Source organism: Leucopleurus acutus (assembly GCF_964270905.1).
Source record: "Leucopleurus acutus genome assembly, chromosome: 20".
In the NCBI taxonomy this organism is placed as follows: Eukaryota; Metazoa; Chordata; class Mammalia; order Artiodactyla; family Delphinidae; genus Leucopleurus; species Leucopleurus acutus.
This window is the reverse complement of record NC_139162.1, coordinates 47685121-47707971: the sequence shown is the minus strand read 5'-3', so window position 1 is coordinate 47707971 and position 22851 is coordinate 47685121. Positions and strand designations below refer to the sequence as shown.

At 53.0% G+C, this 22851-nt stretch overlaps 3 protein-coding genes across 6 annotated transcripts; 2 read left to right on the top strand and 1 right to left on the bottom strand.

Moving 5' to 3' along the window:
* Positions 1-4286: 4286 nt before the first annotated feature.
* Positions 4287-7698, bottom strand: ERICH4 (glutamate rich 4). Of its 4 annotated transcripts, none has more exons than XM_082862346.1 (3): positions 7489-7698; positions 6143-6367; positions 4287-4383 (listed from the first exon to the last, which is right to left on the bottom strand). In XM_082862346.1, exons 1-2 carry the CDS (start codon positions 7660-7662, stop codon positions 6176-6178), a joined length of 366 nt encoding a protein of 121 aa, XP_082718472.1. In that variant the 5' UTR covers positions 7663-7698; the 3' UTR covers positions 4287-4383; positions 6143-6175. The 4 variants fall into 4 exon arrangements, with proteins under 4 accessions (XP_082718472.1, XP_082718470.1, XP_082718471.1 ...); XM_082862344.1 differs by having other exon boundaries at positions 4293-4789; XM_082862345.1 differs by having other exon boundaries at positions 4293-4705.
* A 3964-nt stretch (positions 7699-11662) lies between these two features.
* DMAC2 (distal membrane arm assembly component 2) lies at positions 11663-17545 on the top strand (the record flags this gene model as incomplete). The annotated part of the gene is made up of 6 exons (XM_082861902.1): positions 11663-11680; positions 12838-13034; positions 14693-14773; positions 15525-15658; positions 15768-15930; positions 16314-17545. 6 exons carry the CDS (start codon positions 11663-11665, stop codon positions 16492-16494), a joined length of 774 nt encoding a protein of 257 aa, XP_082718028.1. The 3' UTR covers positions 16495-17545.
* A 3840-nt stretch (positions 17546-21385) lies between these two features.
* B3GNT8 (UDP-GlcNAc:betaGal beta-1,3-N-acetylglucosaminyltransferase 8) lies at positions 21386-22585 on the top strand (the record flags this gene model as incomplete). Its single annotated transcript, XM_082862846.1, has 1 exon — positions 21386-22585. The coding sequence occupies exon 1, from the start codon at positions 21392-21394 to the stop codon at positions 22583-22585; it is 1194 nt and encodes a 397-aa protein (XP_082718972.1). The 5' UTR covers positions 21386-21391.
* Between the last annotated feature and the right edge of the window lie 266 nt (positions 22586-22851).

Below are 22851 nucleotides of genomic sequence, written 5' to 3'. Positions count from 1 at the left end.
TGGTTTTATATCCCAAAGAATTGAAAGCAGGATTTTGAAGAGATATTTGCACATCCATATTCACTGCAGCATTCTTTACAATAGCCAAGGGATGGATGCAACCCAAATGTCCACAGACAGAAGAATGGAAAAAGAAAATGTGGTCTATACATACAATGGAGTATTATTCAGCCTTAGAAAAGAGGGTACTTCTGGACTTTATGCTAAGTGAAATAAGTCAGTCACAAAAAGACAGACACTGTGTGCTCCCCTATATATGAGATATCTGAAGTACTCAAATACATAGAAACAGAAAAAGAACAGTGGTTGCCTGTGGCTAGGGTGGGGAGGGAAAAAATGAGTTGTTAAAGTATAGAATTTCAGTTCTGCTGATAAAAACGTGCCAGAGATCTGTTGCACAACTAACAGCCTACATATAACAGCCACTGAACTATATACTGGTTAAGGGTTATGATGGTAAACTTAATGCTCTGTGCTTTTTACGATAATTAAAGTTTTTTGAGAGAGAAATTTGGGGTTAAGAACCCTGGGGCTTTTGAGAACCTTCTGCCTTGAAGGGGAAGCTCTGGGCTCGATAAGTACAAAGTGCAGGTGGTCTGAGGGTTCATTTCCTGTTTCCAATCAGCCTGCTTCAGCCTCGGGCAGTTACTCTTGGGGCCTTTGAGATGGAGGTGGAGGCTCAGAGCTCCAGTGATTCTGGAGAGTAGAGAGGCCAAGGTGGGCTAGGGCTCACCTGGATAATCCACCATAACCTTCCCATCAATATCTTTAATGGAATCACATCAGCAAAGTCCCGTCTTTATAAGGTAACATTCACAGGTTCCAGGGATTACAACAGTGATGTCTTAGTGGGTAATCATTCAGCCTACCATACTGTCTATATCCTGTTCATCAGATCTTGGGGGTTCTCCCCCAACAGTGGCCTCCTGTGTGGGAAGAGCATATTTCAATGTCCTTAATAAGGTCCTACTTCAAAGGGCTTCACAGGTGGGTACCACGCCAGCTCCGCCCAGTTTCCCCCGTTTCTAGTGAAGCTTTGGCAGCCTGTATTTGGCGCCATCTGGTGGACACAGCGTGCCACAGCAGGTGTGCGTCCGATAGAAATACAGTACAAGCCAGGTATGTAATTTTTCATTTTTTAATAGCCATATTGAAAAATAGGTGAAAATTATTTCAATAGTATAGCTTATCTAACCCAATGTATCTAAAACACACTCATTTTGACATGTAATCCACAACAAAAATAGCGAGTACTTTCAAATCTTTGTTTCATACTAAACCTTAGAAGTCTGGCGGGTATTTGACACTTAACAGCACCTCTCAGTTCACACCAGCCACATTTCAAGTGCTCAGAAGTCACACGTAGCGGTTGGCTGCCATATTGGACAGCAGAGCTAGAGGAAGATTGAGGGGCAGAGAGAGGGATGAGTGGAGGGAAGGTGGGGGGAGGGGACTCTGAGAAGGGATACAACCTGGGGGAGGGGTTGGCCTGGCCATAAAGGCCAAGAGGCAGTGGCATTAACATGTCCACGTGTGTGCACACACGAGATGGGCCTTTGCACGCCTCCCATACACGCATTCAAGGTGCAACAGAACCACAAATGTGATCTCCCCCCAGAATCACCCTCCTCTGTGTCCCAGTCCCCCAGTCCCGGGGATAACACCCCTCCCCACCCCAGCCCTTCCCATCGGTCTCCTGAGCCTCCCTCCCCCGGGGCTCTCCTCCCCTCCCCACAGCCCTGCCTGGTCCAGCCCCATCCTAGCCCACCAGGGTCCTCTACTGACCAACACTGTAGCTTTTTGTTTTTTTGTTTTTTGCGGTACGCGGGCCTCTAACTGTTGTGGCCTCTCCCATTGCGGAGCACAGGCTCCGGACGCGCAGGCTCAGCGGCCATGGCTCACGGGACCAGCCCCTCCGCGGCATGTGGGATCTTCCCAGACCGGGGCACGAACCCGTGTCCCCTGCATCGGCAGGCGGACTCTCAATCACTGCGCCACCAGGGAAGCCCAACACTGTAGCTTTTTGAAATATAATTCACACATCATAAAATTCACCCTTTTAGACTTCCCTGGCCGTCCAGTGGTTAAGATTCCGCTCTTCTAATGCAGGACTTGCAGGTTGGATCCCTGGTCGGAGAAATAAGATCCCACATGCCACGTGGCATGGTCAAAAAAAAAAAAAAATTATAAAAAAATAAATAAGATAAAATTCACCCTTTTAAAGTATAGAATTCAGTGCTTATAGTGTATTCATGTTGGACAACCATCACTGTAACTAACTCCAGAACATTTTCATCATCTCAAAATAAAACCTTGTGCCCATTAAGCAACATTCCTCGTTCTCCCCTCCTCTCCGCCCCTGGCAGCCACTAAGCTACTTTCCCTATGGATTTGCCTCTTTTGGATGTTTTGTATAAATGAAATCATACCATATGTGGCCTTGTATCTGGCTTCCTTAGTGTAGCATAATGTTTTCAAGGTTCATCCATGATGCAGTGTGTATCAGTCCTTCATCCCTCTTAATGGCTAAATAATGTACAACTGTATGGATACATGACATGTTGCTTATCCATTCATCCTTGCCTTTGCCTTAGGAGACAAATCCAAAAAAAATTATTGCTGTGATTTATATCAAAAAGTGTTCTGCCTATGTTTTCTTCTAGGTGTTTTTGACTTCAGATCTTACACTTAGGTCTTTAATCCATTTTGAGTTTACTTTTGTGTATAGTGTTAGAAAATGTCCTAATTTTATTCTTTTACATGAGTTGTCCAGTTTTCCCATTTACTGAAGAGACTGTCTTTTCCCCTTTGTATATTCTTCCCCTTTGTATATTAATTTTTTAAATTAATTAATTATTTATTTTGGCTGCACCAGGTCTTAGTTGCAGCATGTGGGATCTTCCTCGTGGCACGTGGGATCTTTTTTTTTTTTAGTTGCGGCACGCAGACTTCTTAATTGTGGCATGCATGCGAGATCTAGTTCGCCGACCAGGGATCGAACCAGGGCCCCTTGCATTGGGAGCACAGAGTCTTACCCACTGGACCACCAGGGAAGTCCCTGTCATACATTATCCCCGCAGACTGCAGATTCATGTGCAAAATACATGCTGTCATTGCTTAAAATAACTGAGTTTTGGGGTTGTTTGTTATGCAGCAGTAGAGAGCTGCAGTAATGCTCATCCTGCTGGTCCATGGACCGCACTTTGAGTAGCAAGAAGCTAGATCACTAGACCTTCTAGGACTTTTGCATGTGCAATTTTCCTTCTTGTTAGTCTTTTCCCATTCTCTTTCTCTGCTTGGCTCTTTACTTATTCCTTAGGTTCTTTTCTAAGAACACTTTCCTGATGTTTCAGGCTGGGCCTCTTGCCTTATCTGAGTCCTCTCCCATCCTGCTCCATGCTCCCCGGTGAGGAAAAATGCATGCTTACATTTTTGCAATTCTTCTTCAAAACACTTTCTATTTGGGAGTGAGGATATTCCCAGAGAAGTGAGATGTTGGCAGATGGGGGAGTCCGTGCTCCCCCATGCCAGCCCTGATCATCTTAGCTGTCTCTGTGTGTTAAGGGGTCCCCCCACCTTGCTGGGCTGGGAGCTCCAGGGGGCAGACTTGGTGCTGACTTGATCATTGCTGGATGTAGCTCAGTAAGTTGGCATTGAGAAGGACAGTACCGGCGAGGGGGAGCTGACCACATTCACCCAAGCTTCCCTGAGTGTTTGACTGAGGTGATTCCCCCATAGATGTCACCTCTATGGCCCAGGACACGGCCCAGAGCAACTCCCACCCAGACATCAGGGGCCACCCATCATGCTGTTCTTGAACAGTAAGCATTCCCTCCCAAGTCGCCCCCTCCAGTCTCCCGTCTGTGCCTCCCTCCCTCCCGGTCTCTTTCTCCCCAAGAGGCAGAGTACCTTGGCATTTGTGAAGCATGACCCAGACCCTGTGGCCATGGAGCCCCACCTCCCCAGCCCTGGTGACCCCCACGGACTCGATGTAGCTGCCAAGAGACCCGGACTGCCCCCAGCCTCTTTCTAGAGTGCCCAGTGTCGGAGAGGGGGCTCTGCTTTATCTTTCCCCTTCCCTGGGTACTGGGGTCTGAATTCCAGCATTCTCCCCAGCACCACCCCCTACAGGAGAACTCCCAGCAGCTGCAGACCTGGCTAAGGTAGGCAAAGGAGGACCAGTTTGAGGATGGAGCCCAAACCCCCAAACCCCTCGAGTCTTGGGTGACTCCAGTGCACAAAAAGAAGCAGAGTATTTTTAAATTTTATTTTATTTATTTATTTTTGTCTGTGTTGGGTCTTCGTTGCAGTGCACGGGCTTCTCACTGAAGTGGCTTCTCTTGTTCTAGGCGCGCGGGCTTCAGTCGTTGTGGCTCGCGGGCTCTAGAGTAGAAGCAGGTTTTTCTGAAGACAGAAATCCCCACAGACAGGAATTCAGCACCTGCCAGCATCTCACTTCTCTGGGAATATCCTCACTCCCAACCAGAAAATTGTTTTGAAGAATCGAAGAAACGCAAGCGTGTATTTTTCCTCACTGGGAGTAATGGTTTTATGAGGAATGTCCAACTGTCTTCCCAGAAGAGCTGTCTCTCCTCAGGCTGGAGCCCTCCACCTGCTGTCTTGGGCATCTTTTCTACAAATGTGGACCTGGGCAGGAGTTATATTTGCAGCCCTGCTTCTATCTGCCTGTCTCCTGAAGGTGGCGCTGTAACACAATTGCAACGCGTCTGGGAATATCGAGGAAACCTCGCCGCTCATCTGCTCACACCCACATTCCTTTCTCAAACGTCTGAAATAGTGCAGTGCAAGAGAAATACAGTGGGAGCTACTTATGTAACTTTAAGCTTTCTAGCAGTCATATTTTAAGATGTAAAAAGAAATAGATGAATAAGCACAGGAAAAGATGCTCAACATCATTAGTCATTAGGGAAATACAAATCAAAACCACAATGAGGTATCACCTCACAGACATTAGGATGGCTATCATGAAAAAAGGAAAAAAAAAGAAAATAACGTGTTGGCGAGGAGGTGGAAAGTTGGAACTCTTGTGCACTGTTGGTGGGAATGACAAATGGTAGAGCCAACAGTATGGTACTTCCTCAAATAATTACACAGAGACTCAGCGTACAATCCAGGAATTCCACTTCTGGGGTACATACCTAAAAGAATTGAAAGCAGAGACTTGGACAGATATTTGTACACCCTTGTTCAGAGCAATGTATTTCACCACAGCCAAAAAAAGGTAGAAACAACCCAAGGGCCCATCGACAAATAAAATGTGGTTGTACATACCACATGTATGGAATATTATTCAGGCTTAAAAAGGAAGGAAATTCTGATACACACTGCAGCATGGATGAACCCTGAGGACATTATGCTAAGTGACATAGGCCAGTCACGAAAAGACAAATACTATGTGATCCCACTTACATGAGGTCCCTAGAGTAGCGAAACTCATAGAGACACAAAGTAGAAGGGTGGTTGCCAGGGGCTGGGGGAGGGGGAATGGGGACTTGTTGTTTAAGGGGTACAGTTTCCGTTTTGCAAGATGAAAACACATCCACACAACAACGTGAGTATATTTCACACTACTGAATTGTACACTTAAAAATAGTTAAAATGGTAACTTTTATGTTATATGTATTTTACCACAGTAAGAGTTTACAAACAGGTGAAATTAGCTTTAGTCACATTTTTATTTATCCCAGAATATTATCATTTCAAATATTATCATTTCAAAATGTAATTAATTTTTACGATTATTGAAATGTTGTCTATTCTTTTTATCACACCCAACTTGGAAATTCAGCGTGTATTTTACACGTACAGCACACCTCAGTCAGACCTAGCCACTTTTCAAGCACTCAATAGCCATCTGCACGCATCTCCATCATATTTGCAAAGACCCACGCCTCCCCTGCAACACACCTGCAGCGCGTCTGCAGATACACCTAGAGATTCTCTGCAAGCCTCCCACATCCCCTGCAAACATGCCCGCAGCTCAGGGGCCCACCCCTCAACCTAATCTCCGACATTTTCAGAGAAAGCACTTGCTCAAGGAGCGCGTGCCAATGCCAAATCGACGTTTGCAGGTTGATTTGACCTGCAAACCTCCCCATCTTCTTGGCATAAATTTGCATACCATTCATGGGTCCAAAAGCACAGCAGCAGGGCCTCAGATAGTCATTTCAAAGTCAGGGAGGCGGTGACCTGGGGCTGGACCGCAGGCCCCCTCCTGCTTCCCTTCCAGCTCTCTGTCCTCCTCCTCTTCCAGGAAGGTGATCAGTTCCTCCTGAATTGCCCCCATCTCCAAGCCCAGGCTGCATAGCTGGCCCAGCAGCTGGACATCCACCAGGCGGAGGTTCACCTGCGGGTGGGAAGGGCAGTCATGGGCATCCCACCCCAGAGGGCAAGGGGTTAGTGTGCCCCTGCCATGAAACCTGCGTGGGAGCAGGTCTCAGCTCAAGTCCCAGGATCCTGCACCTTTTCCTAGGCCCATCAGCACTTCTTTGTAAAATCCAGTTTTGGCAAGAATCCCCCCCTCCTCCTTATTTGATCGGGTTCCTCACCCTCCCCCCTCCCCCAGGTGATGGCGGCTCACCCTGACCCGCCTTCAGCAAGAATCCTGCTAGATAGGTTGAGGCAGAATCCCCCCTATACCCCTGATGTTTCCTCCTTGGAATTTTCTACCCCCTGACCCCTCTCCTGCTCCTTGGCCGTAAATTCCCCCTTGCCCATGCTGTATTCAGAGCTGAGCCCAATCTCTCTCCTCTACTGCAAAATCCCCATCACAGCAGTCTTCATACCTAGAGCCTTGCCATCTTTAGCAGGTGTCATAAATTACTTTCTCTTTAACAGTCCTGGCCCACAGCACCGCAGGTGGGATCCTCACTCCGTCCCTGGACTCTGCCATCCTGCTTCTGTCTCTGATCTCTGCCCTGTCTCCCTTTGTCTTGGTCTCTCCATTTCATTGTCCCTCGCTGTCTCCATCTCTCTCGTTCTTTCTCTGTGTCTTGAGCCCTAGTCTCTTTGTCTCTCTTCTTGGGTCTCCCTCTCTTGTGATCTGTCTCCATCTCTCTGTCTCTACTTGGCTGTCTCTGTCTGTCTCTGTCCTTCCATATCCCTGTCTTTCTGTCTGTCTCTATTTCTCTGCCCCTGCCTTGGACTGTCTCCACCTCTCTGTCTTTCAGATTTAATGAGTCTGTCCTTGTTGCGGCTCTCAATCTCTGCTTTCCATCTCTCGTCTCTTTCTGGGTCTCTCTGTCTCTGCCTCTCTCTAGTCCTGTCTCTCACTCTTTGCGTTTTTCTGTGTCTCTGTCTGTGTCCATCGTTCTCTGGGTGTGTCTGTGTCTGCCTCTGCCTCTATTTCTCTATTCCTGTCTCTGACTTTCTGTCTTTCAATCTCTGGCCCTTTTTACTGACATTCATTCCTATTCATTTATCTACTCCCCCCACCCCATCTCTTACCCCTCCAAACCCCTCACTCACCAGCTCCTTCCAGAGCCACAGCAGACTCTCCCTGGCACCTCCAGTGTCAGCCCCTGGGAACATGAGGGTCTGATCCACCCTCTTCACTGGGGGCACCACCCTCAGGGCCCGCGGGGGTGGGCCCAGCCCTGGGGGCACCAGTCCAGCCTGCCTCAGCTGCTTCCACAGCTCCATAGTCTCTGAGCACTGGCAGCCAGGAGCAGGAAGTAGCAAGGTCCAGAGTGACCCAGTCCCCTGGGGAGCCGGGGGCTGGGTGGGGGGAGTAAAGGGCAGTGGGGGGTAGGAGAGGGCCAGCCCCACCCCCTCGGGCCACCCAAAGTCCATTCTCCACTGAGAGTCAGCAGCTTCCTGTGTTTTTGTTTTGTTTTAATCAAAGTCTAACCTTAACTCTGCTCACAAGGATCCAACCTCAGCCCCTCTGGCAGGGGTCAAACTCCACCTCTCCCGGCCTCTTCTCAGGCCTGACCCCTCCCCAGTGTGTGGGCGCCCGGCCTTACCTCGTCCCACCCCCTCCTGGGTCCCACCCACTCCTCCTCCCCAGCCTCCCCTGCAGCCCTCTTCTCCGCTTGATCTCTGGCTTCCCCTGGCTTGGTCCTTGCCAGTCTTCTCCACTCGGGCCCTCCCAGGGCTGCCCAGACAATGTGCCTGAGGAGCCAGCCAGGAGTGGCTTCCGAGAAACCGATCCCTTGGCCAGGGTGCCTCGGTGTCCAGGCTGTTGGTCCACAGCTGAGCAGCCAGTTCTGCCGACCCTAGACTCGCCCAGAGACATCATCACTAGCAGCTTGGGCCCCGTCATGGAGAAGGTGGGGAGGCGCTGCGGGCCTCCCTCCGCTAAAACCCCTCTTGCAGGGGTGTTAAAATTCCACCTATACGCCAATGGCTCCCAAGCCTCCCAAGTCTCTGACTCCAGTCCTGACCTCCAGACCACTACTCAGCATCTCCAGCTGGATGTCTCAGGCATTTCAGGGTGAATGTGGTCAAAACAGAACTCTCAGCTGGGATCTACCCCACTGTATTCGTTTCCTATTGCTGTTGTAGCAAGTGACCACAAACTTAGCGGCTTAAAACAACACAGACTTATCATCTTACAGTTCTAGAGGTCAGAAGTCTAAAGTGTGTCCACAGGTCTGGGTTCCTTCTGGAGGCTGTGGGGGAGAATCCATTTCCTAGCCTTTCCCAGTTTCCAGAAGCCACCTGCATTCATTGGCTCATACGCCCTTCCCTGCATCATTCCAACCTCTTGCACCTGTCATCACGTCCTCTACTTACTGACTTTCCTGCCTCCATCTAAATAGGACTCTGGGACTTCCCTGGAGGTCCAGTGGCTAAGACCCTGCACTCCCAGCGCAGGGGGCCCAGGGTTCGATCCCAGGTCAGGGAACTAAAATCCCACATGAGGCAACTAAGAGTTTGCATGCCACAACTAAAGATCCTGAATGCTGCAACTAAGACCTGGCACAGACAAATAAATAAATAAATATTTTTATATAAATAAATAGGACTCTTGTGGGACTTCCCTGGCAGTCCACTGGTTAAGACTCTGCACTTCCACTTCAGGGGGCACAGGTTCGATCCCTGGTCGGGGAACTAAGATTCCCACATGCTGTGCAGTGTGACCAAAAAAAAAAAAAAAGTAAAATAGAACCCTTGGGACTTCCCTGGTGGCGCAGTGGTTAAGAATCCGCCTGCCAATGCAGGGGACATTGGTTCGAGCCTTGGTCTGGGAAGATCCTACATGCCGCGAAGCAACTAAGCCCGCGAGCCACAACTACTGAAGCCCGCGCGCCTAGAGCCCGTGCTTCTCAACAAAGAGAAACCACCGCAATGAGAAGCTTGTGCACCTCAACGAAGAGTAGCCCCTGCTCGCTGCAACTAGAGAAAGCCCGCATGCAGCAACGAAGCCCCAACGTAGCCAAAAATAAATAAATAAATAAAAATACATTTATAAAGAAAAAAAAATAGAACTCTTGTGATTACATTGGGCCTGTCGGGATTATCCAGGATAATCTCCCCATCTCAAGATTCTTTTTTTTTTTTTTTTTTAAACAAATTTATTTAGTTAGTTAGTTTTGGCTGCATTGGGTCTTCGTTGCTGCGTGCAGGCTTTCTCTAGTTACGGCTAGCGGGGGCTACTCTTCGCTGCAGTGAGCAGGCTTCTCATTGCGGTGGCTTCTCTTGTTGCGAAGCACGGGCTCTAGGCGCACAGGCTTCAGTAGTTGTGGCTCACGGGCTCTAGAGCGCAGGCTCAGTAGTTGTGGCACATGGGCTTAGTTGCTCCGCGGCATGTGGGATCTTCCCAGACCAGGGCTCAAACCCATGTCCCCTGCATTGGCAGGCGAATTCTTAACCACTGCGCCACCAGGGAAGTCCCTCAAGATTCTTAATCACATCTTCCCTTTACCATACAATGTAACATATTCACGAGTTCCAGGAATCAGGATGTGGACATTTGGGGGGCGGGGGAACTATTCAGCCTACCACACCTACCCTTCCATACCTGCTACTTTCCCAGTTTCCCCCTCTCCAAAAATGGCATCGCTATCCTTTTAGTTTCTCAAACTATTGGCTCTGTCTTCAAAACAGACTAATAGGGGCTTCCCTGGTGGCGCAGTGGTTGAGAGTCCGCCTGCCGATGCAGGGGACACGGGTTTGTGCCCCGGTCCGGGAAGATCCCACATGCCGCGGAGCAGCTGGGCCCCGTAAGCCATGGCCGCTGAGCCTGCGCGTTCGGAGCCTGTGCTCCGCAACGGGAGAGGCCGCGTCAGTGAGAGGCCCGCGTACCGCAAAAAAAAAAAAAAAAAAAAAAAAAGATTCATAATCTGAGCACTTAGCACTTCCACTGCCCGGTCCCTGCTGCTGACCCCATTCATCTCTTGTCTGGACGATTGCAGTAGCCTCTTTGCTGGCTCCGTGCTTCCCCCCTTGCTCTCTAAGGTCTGTTCTCCACCTGGCAGAAATGATCTTTACAAAATGTAAATCAGATCGTGGCATGCCCCGACGAATGGAATAAAGCAGTTTCTTGCTAACCTCTCTGACCCAGTCTCCCAGCTCTCTCTCTGCAAGCTGGTCCCACCTCTGGGCCTTTGCACTGGCTGTACCTCTCTGCCTGAAACACTATTTCCCCAGATCTTTGTTTTTGTTTTTGCGGTACGCGGGCCTCTCACTGCTGCAGCCTCTCCCGCTGCGGAGCACAGACTCCGGACGCGCAGGCCCAGCGTCCATGGCTCACGGGCCCAGCTGCTCGGTGGCACGTGGGATCCTCCCGGACCGGGGCACGAACCCGCGTCCCCTGCATCGGCAGGCGGACTCTCAACCACTGCGCCACCAGGGAAGCCCTCCCCCAGATCTTTGAATGGCTGTTTCCTTGTTATCCTTCACCTCCACTTAAATGTCACCACTTCACAGAGGTCTTTGCTGATGGCCCTGTGCCCCAGTCACTCCCTGTTATATTGCCTGTTTTTATTTGCCTCTTATCAAACACTGTCTGAAATTATCTTGCTTATTCATGTGTTTCTTATCTAGCCTCTTCCTGCCTGGAATGTCGACTCCCTGAGAAAGAGTCTTGGTCCCATGGCAACCTCACTACTGCAACAGTGCCTGCCACGTGGTAGGACTCAGTAAATATTTGTAGAAGGAATGAATGAGTAATTCTATCCACAAGACTTCATATTGAATTTTCATATTAAGATGTAGCCTGGAACTCCAAACTGAAATTGCCAACACATCACAATACTAGTCTTGAGATCTCACCTCTGTCCTTTACCCTGAGGTCTAACCTCACCATCTACTGGACGCTTCCCTTCCCTGACCCTGCTTTAAAGAAGAGGTGGACAGTTTCTCAACGCATCATTCCCTGTTCTAAGGAGGTAGCAAGTTAGAGGTAGAAGGAGTCCTCAGGCGGACTAAGAGTGCAGTCGGAGGGAAGGATGGTATTCCGACAGGAAGAACTGCCCACGCTCTCCTAGGGAAAGGCTGCCGAGTCCCATTTTAAGGCCCGTGGCACAGGGAGCTCCAAGCAATCCCTAAACCCGAGAAGAGTAATAAGTGTGTACTCCTTTAAGAGGAGGGCTGGAAAAATGGAGGGGGCGTGGCCATAAGAGAAGACGCCCAACCCTGAACCGGGTGGGTTAGGTAAGAAAAGACCAGCCCCTTCCGGTTACGTAATCCTAGCGAGATGGCGGCCCCCGGGGCGGTAAGTGAACGGAGCTTCTGGAGCCCCCCAGTTAATGTCCGGTCTGCTTTCAGGGCCTCTGTCGGCGCCCAGGGACCAAGTAGCGAGGGGGAGCAGGGGGCCTGTCCCGCTAGGCCTCGAGCTGGGCGCGGAGACGTGTAGCCGTCGGGGGCCGGGAAGGATCGGTGAGGCTCCCAGGCCGCGGAGGAGAGAAACCAGTGGCAACCAATGGGGAAGCAGCGCGTGCGGTCCGAGAAAGCGCGCCCAGCCAATCAGAGGGAGGGATCCGACTGCGAGCTCCTGGAGCCGGGGGGCTGGCGAGAGTGGGACCTGCAAGGGATGAGGGTTTGGGAGGGATTGGCAGAGAAACTGGGATTTGAGGTGCAAGGGTAGGGAACCAAAGGTGAGGGAAACTCATGGGAGAGTTAGAAATTTTGATGGAAAATCAAAGGGATGATGGGGGGTGGGGGCAGGATCCAAGAGGTGAATTTGGGAATTCTAAGGGAAGGATCTAGGGGAAATTAAGGGGAGGATTTGCCATATTGTGGAGAGAATTTAGAAGGAATTGGGCAAAATCAAGGAATGGACCTAGGAAAACTTAAAGTAAGAGGTTGGGAACTTAAGAGGAATTTTAAGGGAAAGTAAGGATTTGGGCAAAATTATCGGGAGAACTTGGTTAAAGCAAAAAGAGAAATTGAGGCAGACTAAGAGAAAACTTTGGAGGGGAAATTGAAGGAAGAGTTTGGGAGCTTTAAGAGATAAGCTAAGGGTGGTTTGGAGAGAAATTAAGATTATATTTGGGGGAAAGGAATGCGTTATTCAGGAAGTCTGGTGGGATTTGGATAAAATTAAGGGGAGAATTTGTGGGACATTAAGAGTTCAGATAATAGAGGTTTTGAGAGAAAGTGAGGACTTAGGGGGAAATTAGGGGGAGAGTTTAGGAAAACCAAGACCGTTTGGCCAAATCAAAGAGAATTTAAGGTTGATTAAGGGGAGGAACTTGGGGGAAACATGGGGAAATTTTATGGATCCGAAAGAATTGGAAGTTCTAAGAGAAGAATTAAGTGAGCAGGGAAGCACTGAGGAGGGGAGATTTGGGAGCAAAAGCAGGGGGACCTGGCTGTGTGTCTCACAGGAGGCTCCAGGCTCAGCCTCTCCTCCCCTCTCCTCCTCCCCAGTCCCTTCGCCTGGTGGCTCCAGTATGGAACAGGGGTACCAGCGGCATCCGTGGCCTGAGCAGGTCAGTGGACCCGGGGGGCAGTCAGAGGAAGGGGAGGACGCTGCTCCAGTTCCTGGCTGACCACTTCTATGATGTGGAGGCTGTGAGGGAGTACCTGCTCCAGAAGCAGGTGTTGAAGGTGCTCCAGAAAAATCGGTGAGAACCCCTGGCCTGCACGACCCTGCTGTTCAGGCCTCCCCAGTCAGTGCCCACCCTGCCCTTGCCACTCCTGGCAGCCCTGGGGCTTCCAGTGCCAGCCTTGCCCACTTGCATCTTCGTCTCCAGCCCACACACTTCCCAAGCTCTCCGGCTCACAGACACAACCCAACGCCCATCTCTTCTTGGAGGTCTAGCTGGTACTTCAGACCTAACATGGCTAACCCTTGGTTTCCCCCGTAAAAAGTCTTCTCACCCCCAAGCCTTCTCCATCCCAGTCAACGGCACCATTGCTTACCCAGTTGTTCAGACCACATTCTAAGGAATCCCTGATTCCTCTCTTTGCATCCCTTCCCTCCACATCCAGTCCATCAATAAAATACCAGAATATCCCAAATTTGACCGGTGGTCGGTCACCTCCTCGCTGTTTATAGCCTGGTCTGAGCCTTTTCATTTTATGGTTCGATTACTGCAGTCATCTCCTAACTGGTCACCTTTTGCCCCCTATTATAGTCTACACAGCAGCCAGAGGACTCTTAAGAAAGGGAAACAGATAACATTACTACTTTGTTTAAAACCCTCAAATGGGGCCTTCCCTGGCAGTCCAGTGGTTAAGACTTTGCCTTCTAATACAGGGGGTGCAGGTTCAATCCCTGGTCGTGGAGCTAAGATCCCTCATGCCTCATGGCCAAAAGACCAAAACATAAAACAGAAGCATTACTGTAACAAATACAATAAAGACTTTAAAAATGGTCCACATCAAAAAAAAAAAAAAAATCTTAAAAAAAAAACCCTCAAAGGGTTTCCAACTGCAACTAGAATAAAAGCCAAACTCTAAGGCCGAAAACCTGGCCCCTACTGAGCTCTGTGACCCCTACCAGGGACACACCTCACCCTCGTTAGCTCGGTGTCCTTATTGCTATTCGTTCAACCATCGTAATTCAAGCCCTGAGCCTTTGCACTAGCTGTTGCCTTAGCCTGGCAGATTCTTACCTTGGCCTCTGCATTCCTTCCCACACTCAAATCTCTGCTCAAGTGTCACCTCTTCCAAGCAGCATTTCTTTTGTTTGTTTTGTTTTTTTTTTTTTTCTTTCTTAGTGGTACGCGGGCCTCTCACTGTTGTGGCCTCTCCTGTTGTGGAGCACAGGCTCCGGACACGCAGGCTCAGCGGCCATGGCTTACGGGCCCAGCCGCTCCGCGGCATGTGGGATCTTCCCGGACCGGGGCACGAACCCGTGTCCCCTGCATCGGCAGGCAGACTCTCAACCACTGCGCCACCAGGGAAGCCCCAAGCAGCATTTCTTAACGCCCAAATTAAATTAGCCTCCTCTATCCCTACCCCTGACCCAAGCCACTCCTGGTCTGTCCCTTGGTGTTAATTTCATCACAGAATTGACACTCTGCAATTTGTTTTTACTTCCCAGTTACATGTTTCCCTGGTGAAATAACTTCACAAGGGCAGGGACACTTATCTGCCTTTTGATTACCACTGTCCTCCGGTGCCCAGCACTTCACAGGCCCTCAGTAAATATTTGCAGTCTTTCCTGCCTGCCAGGCTCAGTCCTGTGCTGTGGACTCTGACCCTCTCAGCTGCACTGGGGCCTGGCGAGGGGTGTGGTGTTCCCAAGGCTCACCCTCGGCTACTGTTCTCCCGGCAGGTCCTCCACCTACATCAAGGAGCGATATGGCCCCTACGTCGCAGGTGCCTATTTCATCCTGAAGCAGGGAGGCGCAGTCAAGTATGATGGCAAAGGTGTCACAATGGGGTTGGGGGAGGCGGGAGAGCGGCTAAGCCCCGGGCTCTTCAGTCAGTCAGACAGCCTTCCGTGCGTGCCCTGGTCTCTGCCCCCTCCTGGCTGTGTGGCTAGGGACTTGTTCCTGACATCTGTAAAATGGGATGGTAGTTGTGTCTAACCTACAAGGTGCGCTGTAAAGATTCAAAGATATTTTGCAATCTGGACACTTGTCACAGGTCACAGGCTGGCTTAGCACGTGGCTCAGTCAGCGTTAGTGCGTCTTCTCCTTCCTCCTTTCCCCTCCTTTTTCTTGCCTTCCTCCTCCTCCCTTTGTTTTCCCCTTTACTTTCCTTTTTTGAAAACAATTCATGTAGGCTTCATCTGTCCCTCATCTTGGTTCCAAGTAAAATTTTTACTTGGTTTGAGCACTTCCTCCAGCACCTTCCTTAGAAATGATGTACCTGTCTGAAAACACCTCAACTTTTGCCCATCTACAAGGATTCTTGTCGTATAGCTCTTTTCTCTGTTCTCAGTAATCTCTTCGACCCTCAACTTCCAGGTATGTAAAATTGGCCAGATGTTCCATCTTTGATGGGGTTGTCAGGGGATCCAGTGAAACCAGACACGTAAAGCCCTTAGTACAGGGCCTGGTGTGTAGTGCGTGTGCCATGTTCTCTTATTACGGGGCTGGGAGTGTTCTCAAGAGGTTGGCGGCCTGGGGGACCCTGCTGACACTCCCTCTCTCCCCTTCCAGGTTTCGGGACAAGGAGTGGATGCGGCCAAATGGGCGTGGTCTCTCTGGTGAGCTCTGGAAGCTCCGGGAGGTGCCTATAGAAGCTGTTGACGCCAGCGGCTGTGCCATCACCTACCAAGGCCTGGACAACCTCTGTGAGTGGGGTGTGGCGGGGAGGGGTGGAGGTGGGCAAGGCTCTGCGCTTTCCCTTTCGTGGTGGGCTCCAGAAGGACCCTCAGTGCTGTCTGCCCTCTGCCCCTGCAGTGGCCCTGAAGGAGCTCCAGTCCCTGTCGCTGCAGTGCTGTCCCCACGTGGATGACTGGTGTCTCAGCCGCCTCCACCAGCTAGCCAACTCGCTACGAGAGCTCTCGCTGGCCGGCTGCCCCCGCATCTCTGAACGGGGCCTCGCCTGCCTCCACCACCTCCAGTGAGACCTCAGCTCAGGCTGGGCCCCCAGCCAGGGAGGGGCGCTCTTGGGCACTTCCCACATCCCTGCCTCCACGGTGGACCTAGAGCGTTTGCGGTGGGTCAGCACAGATGAGTGGCACAGGGAGCCTCTAGGAGGATGGGAGGACTCCTAGCCTGCCTTTCTTTTTGTTTTAATGAGACCCCAAGAAATTTACACTGTTGCAGAACCACAGTAGGAGCCAGAGGTGTCCGTTTGTATGAACACGGTGGGTCTCACGTAGTTGAACAAAGATTTTTATTAGAAAGCTAGGGGTTAACGTGGGGGTGGGTACGCCCCCCTACACCCGCTGCCACAGACGCCATCCTCATGCGTGTCCTCACGCCCCAACCTTGCCTCCTCAGGAACCTCCGCAGACTGGACATCTCTCACCTTCCTGCCGTGTCCAACCCAGGCCTCACTCAGATCTTGGTGGAGGAGATGCTGCCCAACTGTGAGGTTCTGGGGGCTGACTGGGCCCAGGGCCTCAAGTTGGGGCCAGAGGAGCAGTCCCGCGACACAGCCAGCAGCCCCATCCCTGCCTAGCCTTTGGCCCCGTCCGTGTGGAGCTGGGTCTCAGCCGGGCTGTGCTGAGAGGTTAACAGTTCACCCTTCTTCTAGCTTCCAGTTGGGTTCACTCAACTCGGGGGGTCGGGCTAGGATCAGAGGCACTGGCAGGTCAGAGGCAAGAGGAGTGAGGTGGCTTGTCCCCTACCGCGGGGGTGCTCTGGCTGGCTGCACCCTGGGGTGAAGCTCGCAGCTCCTGTCAGCCTGTCAGGCAGCCCTTTCCACACCATTCTCTCCTTCCCAGTTCCAGGAACCCCCTTCTCCTGCCTCTTCAGGCCTGGGGGAGGTAAGGGCTTCTGGCTGCAAGTAGCCTCAGGGAGTTGCACTCTCCCTTGTGGTGCTCCCACAGCGCGCCTACCTCTGTGTCAAGAAACTTCTCGACTTTTGTCAGAGAAACCTCGACTTTTCTCAGAAGACTCTTGTAGGATTATCTCACTTGAGTGTGCTACTGTTTCCTGCCAGGACCTGACTGATACAGAAGGTGCTATGGGCATTTTATAGGGATGGTTCTTCCCTGTGTGGGACGACTTAAGCTCACTGCAGGCTGAAGCATCCCTGGGCCCCACCCACTAAATGCTGGGAGCATCCCAAGTCCCACAGTGTTCTCGCTTATTGAGTTACTGACTCAGCTCCAAATTCAGCTTGCTTGTTTGCTCTGTGAAAATTGATCTGGGCCTTTGAAATATTTTTCCTTTGCTAAGTGGCCTGATACGGTTTGCCAGTAGAGGGCGCTCGAGAGACGTTCCTTGAGAGAGGCAAGGCTTTTGCTTTCTGGCGGCACTCAGGAGTGCCAGCTCAGCGGCCCTGCAGCACATGACTGCCCCGCGCACCTGCTTCCTGAAGCGTCAGGTGGTCAGCAGCTTCCCCGGCACCCACCACCCCTGACCTGGCAGTTCTATAGAGCCTCCACTGACGCACCTCCCTGTGAATGCCTCTCCACCACACCCCCGAAGGTGGATTTCCAGTAAATTCCAAGGCACCTTACCAATGAATCTCCCTCCTTATTTCACTTTGCTGTGAAAGTCATTAATTCTCTATATTAAACTTTTCCCTGTTCAAATTACCGTATGGTTTTTCTTCTCTGCAGACTGGATCCAAACTGATAGAGCACTGGCATTTGGAGTGTTCCCAGAGATAAACACACAAAGATGGGATTTGGGGCTTGGTTTCATCCCGCCTTTGGCTTGAGTGCATTGCTAAGCTCCTCGGCAGTGGGAAAGGAGACATTAGAAATCCATGGGCTAAACGTCCATCGACAGATGAATGGATAAAGAAGATGTACATATATACAATGGAATATTAGCCATTAAAAAGCATGAAATAATGCCATTTGCAGCAACATGGATGGACCTGGAGATGATCATACTAAGTGAATTAAGTCAGACAGAGAAAAACATCATACGGTATCACTTATATACAGAATCTAAAAAAAAAAAAGATACAAATGAACTTAAAAAACAGGAACAGACTCATTTAAAGAACCAAGCTTAAGGTTACCAGGGGGGAAGGGTGGGGGGGGAGGGATGGACTGGGAGTTTGAGATTGACATGTACACACTGCTATATTTAAAATATCAATAGATAGGGAATTCCCTGGTGGTCCAGTGGTTAGGACTCCCGTGCTTCCGCTGCTGAGGGCGCAGGTTCAATCCCTGGTTGGGGAACTAAGACCCCACAAGCCGTGTAGTGCGGCCAAAAACATTTAAAAAATAAAAAATAGATAACCAACAAGGACCTAATGTATAACACAGGGAACTCTGCTCCATATTCTGTAATAACCTAAATGGGAAAAGAATTTGAAAAAGAACAGATACATGCACATTAATCACTTTGCTATACACCTGAAACTAACACAACATTGTTAATCAACTATACTCCAATATAAAATAAAAATTAAAAAAAAACCCCAAAAATCTAAGGCATGCAACCGCATCACGAAAACGCTATTGCCTGGGGTCGTGATGAGGTGCCAACTGAAGCCTTGTGCCCTGGGAGGCCCTATGGCTGCTGCACTTGATGCTGTGGCAGTAATGACAGTTCTAAAGATAGGGCCAGGCAGATTGCCTGGAGTGCCCAGCTCAAGTCACCCCTTCAGAATTGGAAAGCTCCCATGGCAGTCCCCCACCGCCCCCCAAAGTTCTTACTTGTAGATACTGCTGAAAATACAACACAACATTTGGGTTTTCGAGTTGCTGAGTTATGACAGTTGATTTCCCAGTCTTGACAAGTTTCTCATATGAAAGTGAGGGCACTGACTGGTAAACAGTGGGATCCAGAAATCTGGGATCGGGTCATCTGGTTGGACCCAAAGGAAAGATGATCTCGAACTCCCAAGTCACTGGGAGCCTCCCTTACCAGTGTGAGGAGACCACCAGCGATCCTGCTCACAAGCATTCCCTGCTGCCACTAGACCCACAGATGCCAGGGGTCAAGTCTCAGCACGCTCCAGAGGACAGGTGCTCACTACGACCCAGAAGGGAACCGCTCTTACACTGAAGGGCAAGACTTGCAGACAGATGTAGAGTCAACCCTGGGGAACCTGCACAGCAGTGGGTTCTCAGGGTGTTAGGCCAGTGGATCTTACACTGCATGGGGCCAAGTTCACCGCTAGGAGGGCACTTACTAGAGCTTCTGGGTATAACAAGTTAGCCAGTGCAGCTGGCGTGGTCCTGACAGCTTGCTTAGTTGGCTGGCCGGCATTTGGACTCAACAGTGACCTACGGTTACTAAGGCGAGAAGCCAGAACCGCCCTGGCATAATCTGGAGAGGGAGATTCAAAGGCTGGGGGAGACAGGAAGGTGGGGTCCTCCGCTTCCAACCCGCACACCCACCCGACCACGTTCCAGAAGAGGGCAGCTCTTCAGTCATTCTCAACGTTCCACTTTACCTTCCGGCTGCTGAGCGGTTTCTCTCTCCTGACTGGAGCATTTGCAGACGGATGCACGCGGCAGCTCGGCCCCCGGTGGAGAAACCTCCGCGCCCTGGGAGAAGCTAGATGAGCCCAGAGTCGGGGGGCCTGGACCGCCCCACCCCAGCCTGGGGGGAAGAGGGCTTGGAGACCCCTTCCAAGGTTTCTCAGGGCCCGGCCCCAGCCCACTCTTGCTCTTACTCCATCAGTATTCCCCACCTTCTCCATACCCTCTTCCTCCATCTGGTCCCATGGGCTCCATTATTCAATCCTGGGGAGAGGGAATCAGCTAGACAGATGATCAGCTGCTGCTGCCCTGTCCAGGACAGGGTTCCTGAGGTGATCCGGGCAGTTCCCAACCCGGGTGGGGGTGAAGGGGGTCAGGCCGGGCTCACTGGGGGGCCCTGCGTCCCAGCCCAGGCTCCAGGAGCTCTGGTATGAGGCGGCCCCACCTGCCTGCCACCCCAGACAGCTGATGCAGCCCAAACAGCAGTGTCCCTGGAATCACCATGCCGCTGTCGGCAGAGCCAGGGCCTCAGGGCGTGGCAGAGCCAGGGCCGGCGTGTGGGACCAGGGAGGGACGGAGGAGGCACAGGGGGTCAGCGCAGCTCCAGGGCTCCTGGTGCCCCCCCCTTCACTGCCCCCTGGCTTGGCCCCCCCCTCCCCCCACCCCTTCCATCTGCTCCTCCCTGGCTCCTCTCTGGGTCTGGCTGCCTCTGCCTGGCTCTGGCTCCGTTGGCAGACTCCCTGCTCTCTGCTCCCACCCCGTCGTCCCTCCACCTGCCCCTGCACATCTCTCCACCCTCCCCCACAAGGGCTTCCCTTATCTCTCGCCAGCTGTCTCCACCTTCCCGTCCTATCTCTCTCTTCTTGCAGCTCTCTCCTCTGGGCCTTCCTGAATCTCTGCCACCTGTCTCTCCTCCCTGCCTGCCCCCGGGGTCTCCCTGGCTGTCTCTTCTTTCTCTGCAAAGTCGGTCTCTGCCTGTATCCCCTCCTCCCCACCAGCCCCCTTCCCCATCCCCACCCTGACTCCGGGCCACACACCCCCACCTCTGGCAAGGTCACCCATGCCCTTTCAGCACAGTCACACCCACACCCACACCCACACACACACACCCTCCTCCCCCGGCCAGGCCCTGCCCCTGGCCTCTAGCCTGGCCACTTCAGGACTCTGCCTGCCCTTGGGCCATTCTGACACTTCCCAGCCCCTCGGCCTCACCCTCCCTCGGACTCTCTCCCAGGCCCCCTGGTTCTCCCCTCCCCAGCCTGTCAGCTCCCCGTCTCTGCAGCCACCCCTGCACCTTTCCCGCTGTCTCACCAGAAAACCAGCCCCAACACGCCACAGCCCCATCCCTCTGGTCTGCCTCCTGTCCTCCCCCCTCCCCTCCCTCAGCCCCGCCCCGGTCCCTCCCGGCCCCTGGGGCCCTCCCAGCCTCCCACAGACCGGCTGGGCTGGGCTGGGCTGGGCTGGGCTGGGCTGGGCTGGAGAACAACAGTGCTGGAGACACCAGCGCTGCCAGACGAGGGCAGAGGGCCGGCCCAAGGCCCAGGGCGCTGGAGCTGGCCAGAGCCAGACCCAGAGGTAAAGGGGAGGGAGCCGTGCCTGGGGTGGGGACTGTCGGGCGAGGAGGTGACCCTGGTGATACTGACTCCTGGTAAGGGGGATGAACTGGGGGGAGAGGGAGGTTGGAATGGCGGAGTCCCTGGTCTCTGGGGTGCGGATGGGGAATAGGTAGCCTCCCGGGTTTCTATGAAAGTAGAAGGAGCTGGGCTGAGTGGAAAGAACAGGGTGCTGGAATGCGAGTAGAATAGGGATTCGTACAGGATCGTTGGTGGAGGGCTGGTTTAGGGTCTGAAACTACGAGAATCCCTGGAGGGCTCGGCAGGGCCCGAGGGCCCGCCCCTGCACCCCAAAAGGCCTCTGTGGCTCTTTTGCAGGTCCCACAGCTGCCCTTTCCTGGGCCGGGTCATGCGCTGCCCCAAGTGCCTTCTCTGCCTGTCAGCACTGCTCACACTTTTGGGCCTCAAAGTGTACATCGAGTGGACGTCCGAGCCCCGGCTGGGTAAGGCCTACCCGGGACCCCGCAGCACCCCACCAGGCCCCACGCCAGCCAGCACCGAGCCCACCCTGCCGGCTAACCTCTCGGCCCGTCTGGGCCAGACTGACCCGCTGCCCTCGGCCTACTGGAACCAGCAGCAGTGGCGGTTGGGGACCCTGCCCAGTGGGGACAGCACTGAGGTGGGGGGCTGCCGCGCTTGGGGAGCTGCCGCTGCGGCCGAGATCCCCGACTTCGCCTCCTACCCCGAGGACCTCCGCCACTTCCTGCTGTCGGCAGCCTGCCGGAGCTTCCCACGGTGGCTGCCCAGGGGTGGCGGTGGCCAGGTGGCCAGCTGCGAGGACCCCGACGTCCCCTACCTGCTGTTGGCCGTCAAGTCGGAACCAGGGCGCTTTGCGGAACGACAGGCCGTGAGGGAGACGTGGGGCAGGCCGGCTCCCGGGGTGCGGCTGCTCTTCCTGCTGGGGTCCCCGGCGGGCGAGGGGAGGCCTGACCTAGGCTCCCTGGTGGCCTGGGAGAGCCGCCGCTACAGCGACCTGCTGCTCTGGGACTTCCTTGACGCCCCCTTCAACCAGACGCTCAAGGACCTCCTGCTGCTGGCCTGGCTGGGCCACCACTGCCCCAGCGTGAGCTTCATCCTGCAAGCCCTGGATGACGCCTTCGTGCGCGTCCCCGCCCTTCTGGACCACCTGCGGGCCCTGCCGCCCAGCACGGCCCGTGGCCTCTACCTGGGTGAGGTCTTCACCCAGGCCAAGCCCCTCCGGAAGCCTGGAGGACCCTTCTACGTGCCTGGGTCCTTCTTTGAAGGCGGCTACCCAGCCTACGCAAGTGGGGGCGGCTACATCATCGCGGGCCGCTTGGCACCCTGGCTGCTGCGGGCGGCAGCCCGCGTGGCCCCCTTCCCCTTCGATGATGTCTACACCGGCCTGTGCTTCCAAGCCCTGGGCCTGGCCCCCAGGACCCACAAAGGCTTCCTTACGGCCTGGCCGGCAGGCCGCACTGCTGACCCCTGTGCTTTCCGTGACCTGCTGCTGGTGCGGCCCCTCAGCCCCCAGGACAGTGTCCGGCTCTGGAAACAGCTGCGGGACCCTCAGCTCCAGTGCTGAGACTCGGAGGTGGGGAGGGGCGGGGAGGGCAGACCTGGCCTGGGCCTTGGCGCCAGCCCCTTGCTCAGCCTCTCTTTCTAGGCCTCGGTGCGAGGAAGGAGGTCCTGGAATGGAGGCTGCCTGAGCCCTCCCTGGGCCTCCCCAAGAGGCGACAGACTGTTTCCGTCTTTCAGTTTCTGAGGCCTGGAGTCGTCGTCTCTGTCTACGCGGCCTTGAGGCAGTTTACAGAGCAAAGCTCAGCTGCACCCTGACCTTCACACCAGACG

Coding starts and splice junctions, on each gene's coding strand:
- ERICH4 (XM_082862346.1), bottom strand. CDS start 7,662: ATGGAGCTGTGGAAGCAGCTGAGGCAGGCTGGACTGGTGCCCCCAGGG. Junction 6,368..7,488: donor TGTGGCTCTGGAAGGAGCTG/GTGAGTGAGGGG, acceptor TCCCACCCGCAG/GTGAACCTCCGCCTGGTGGA.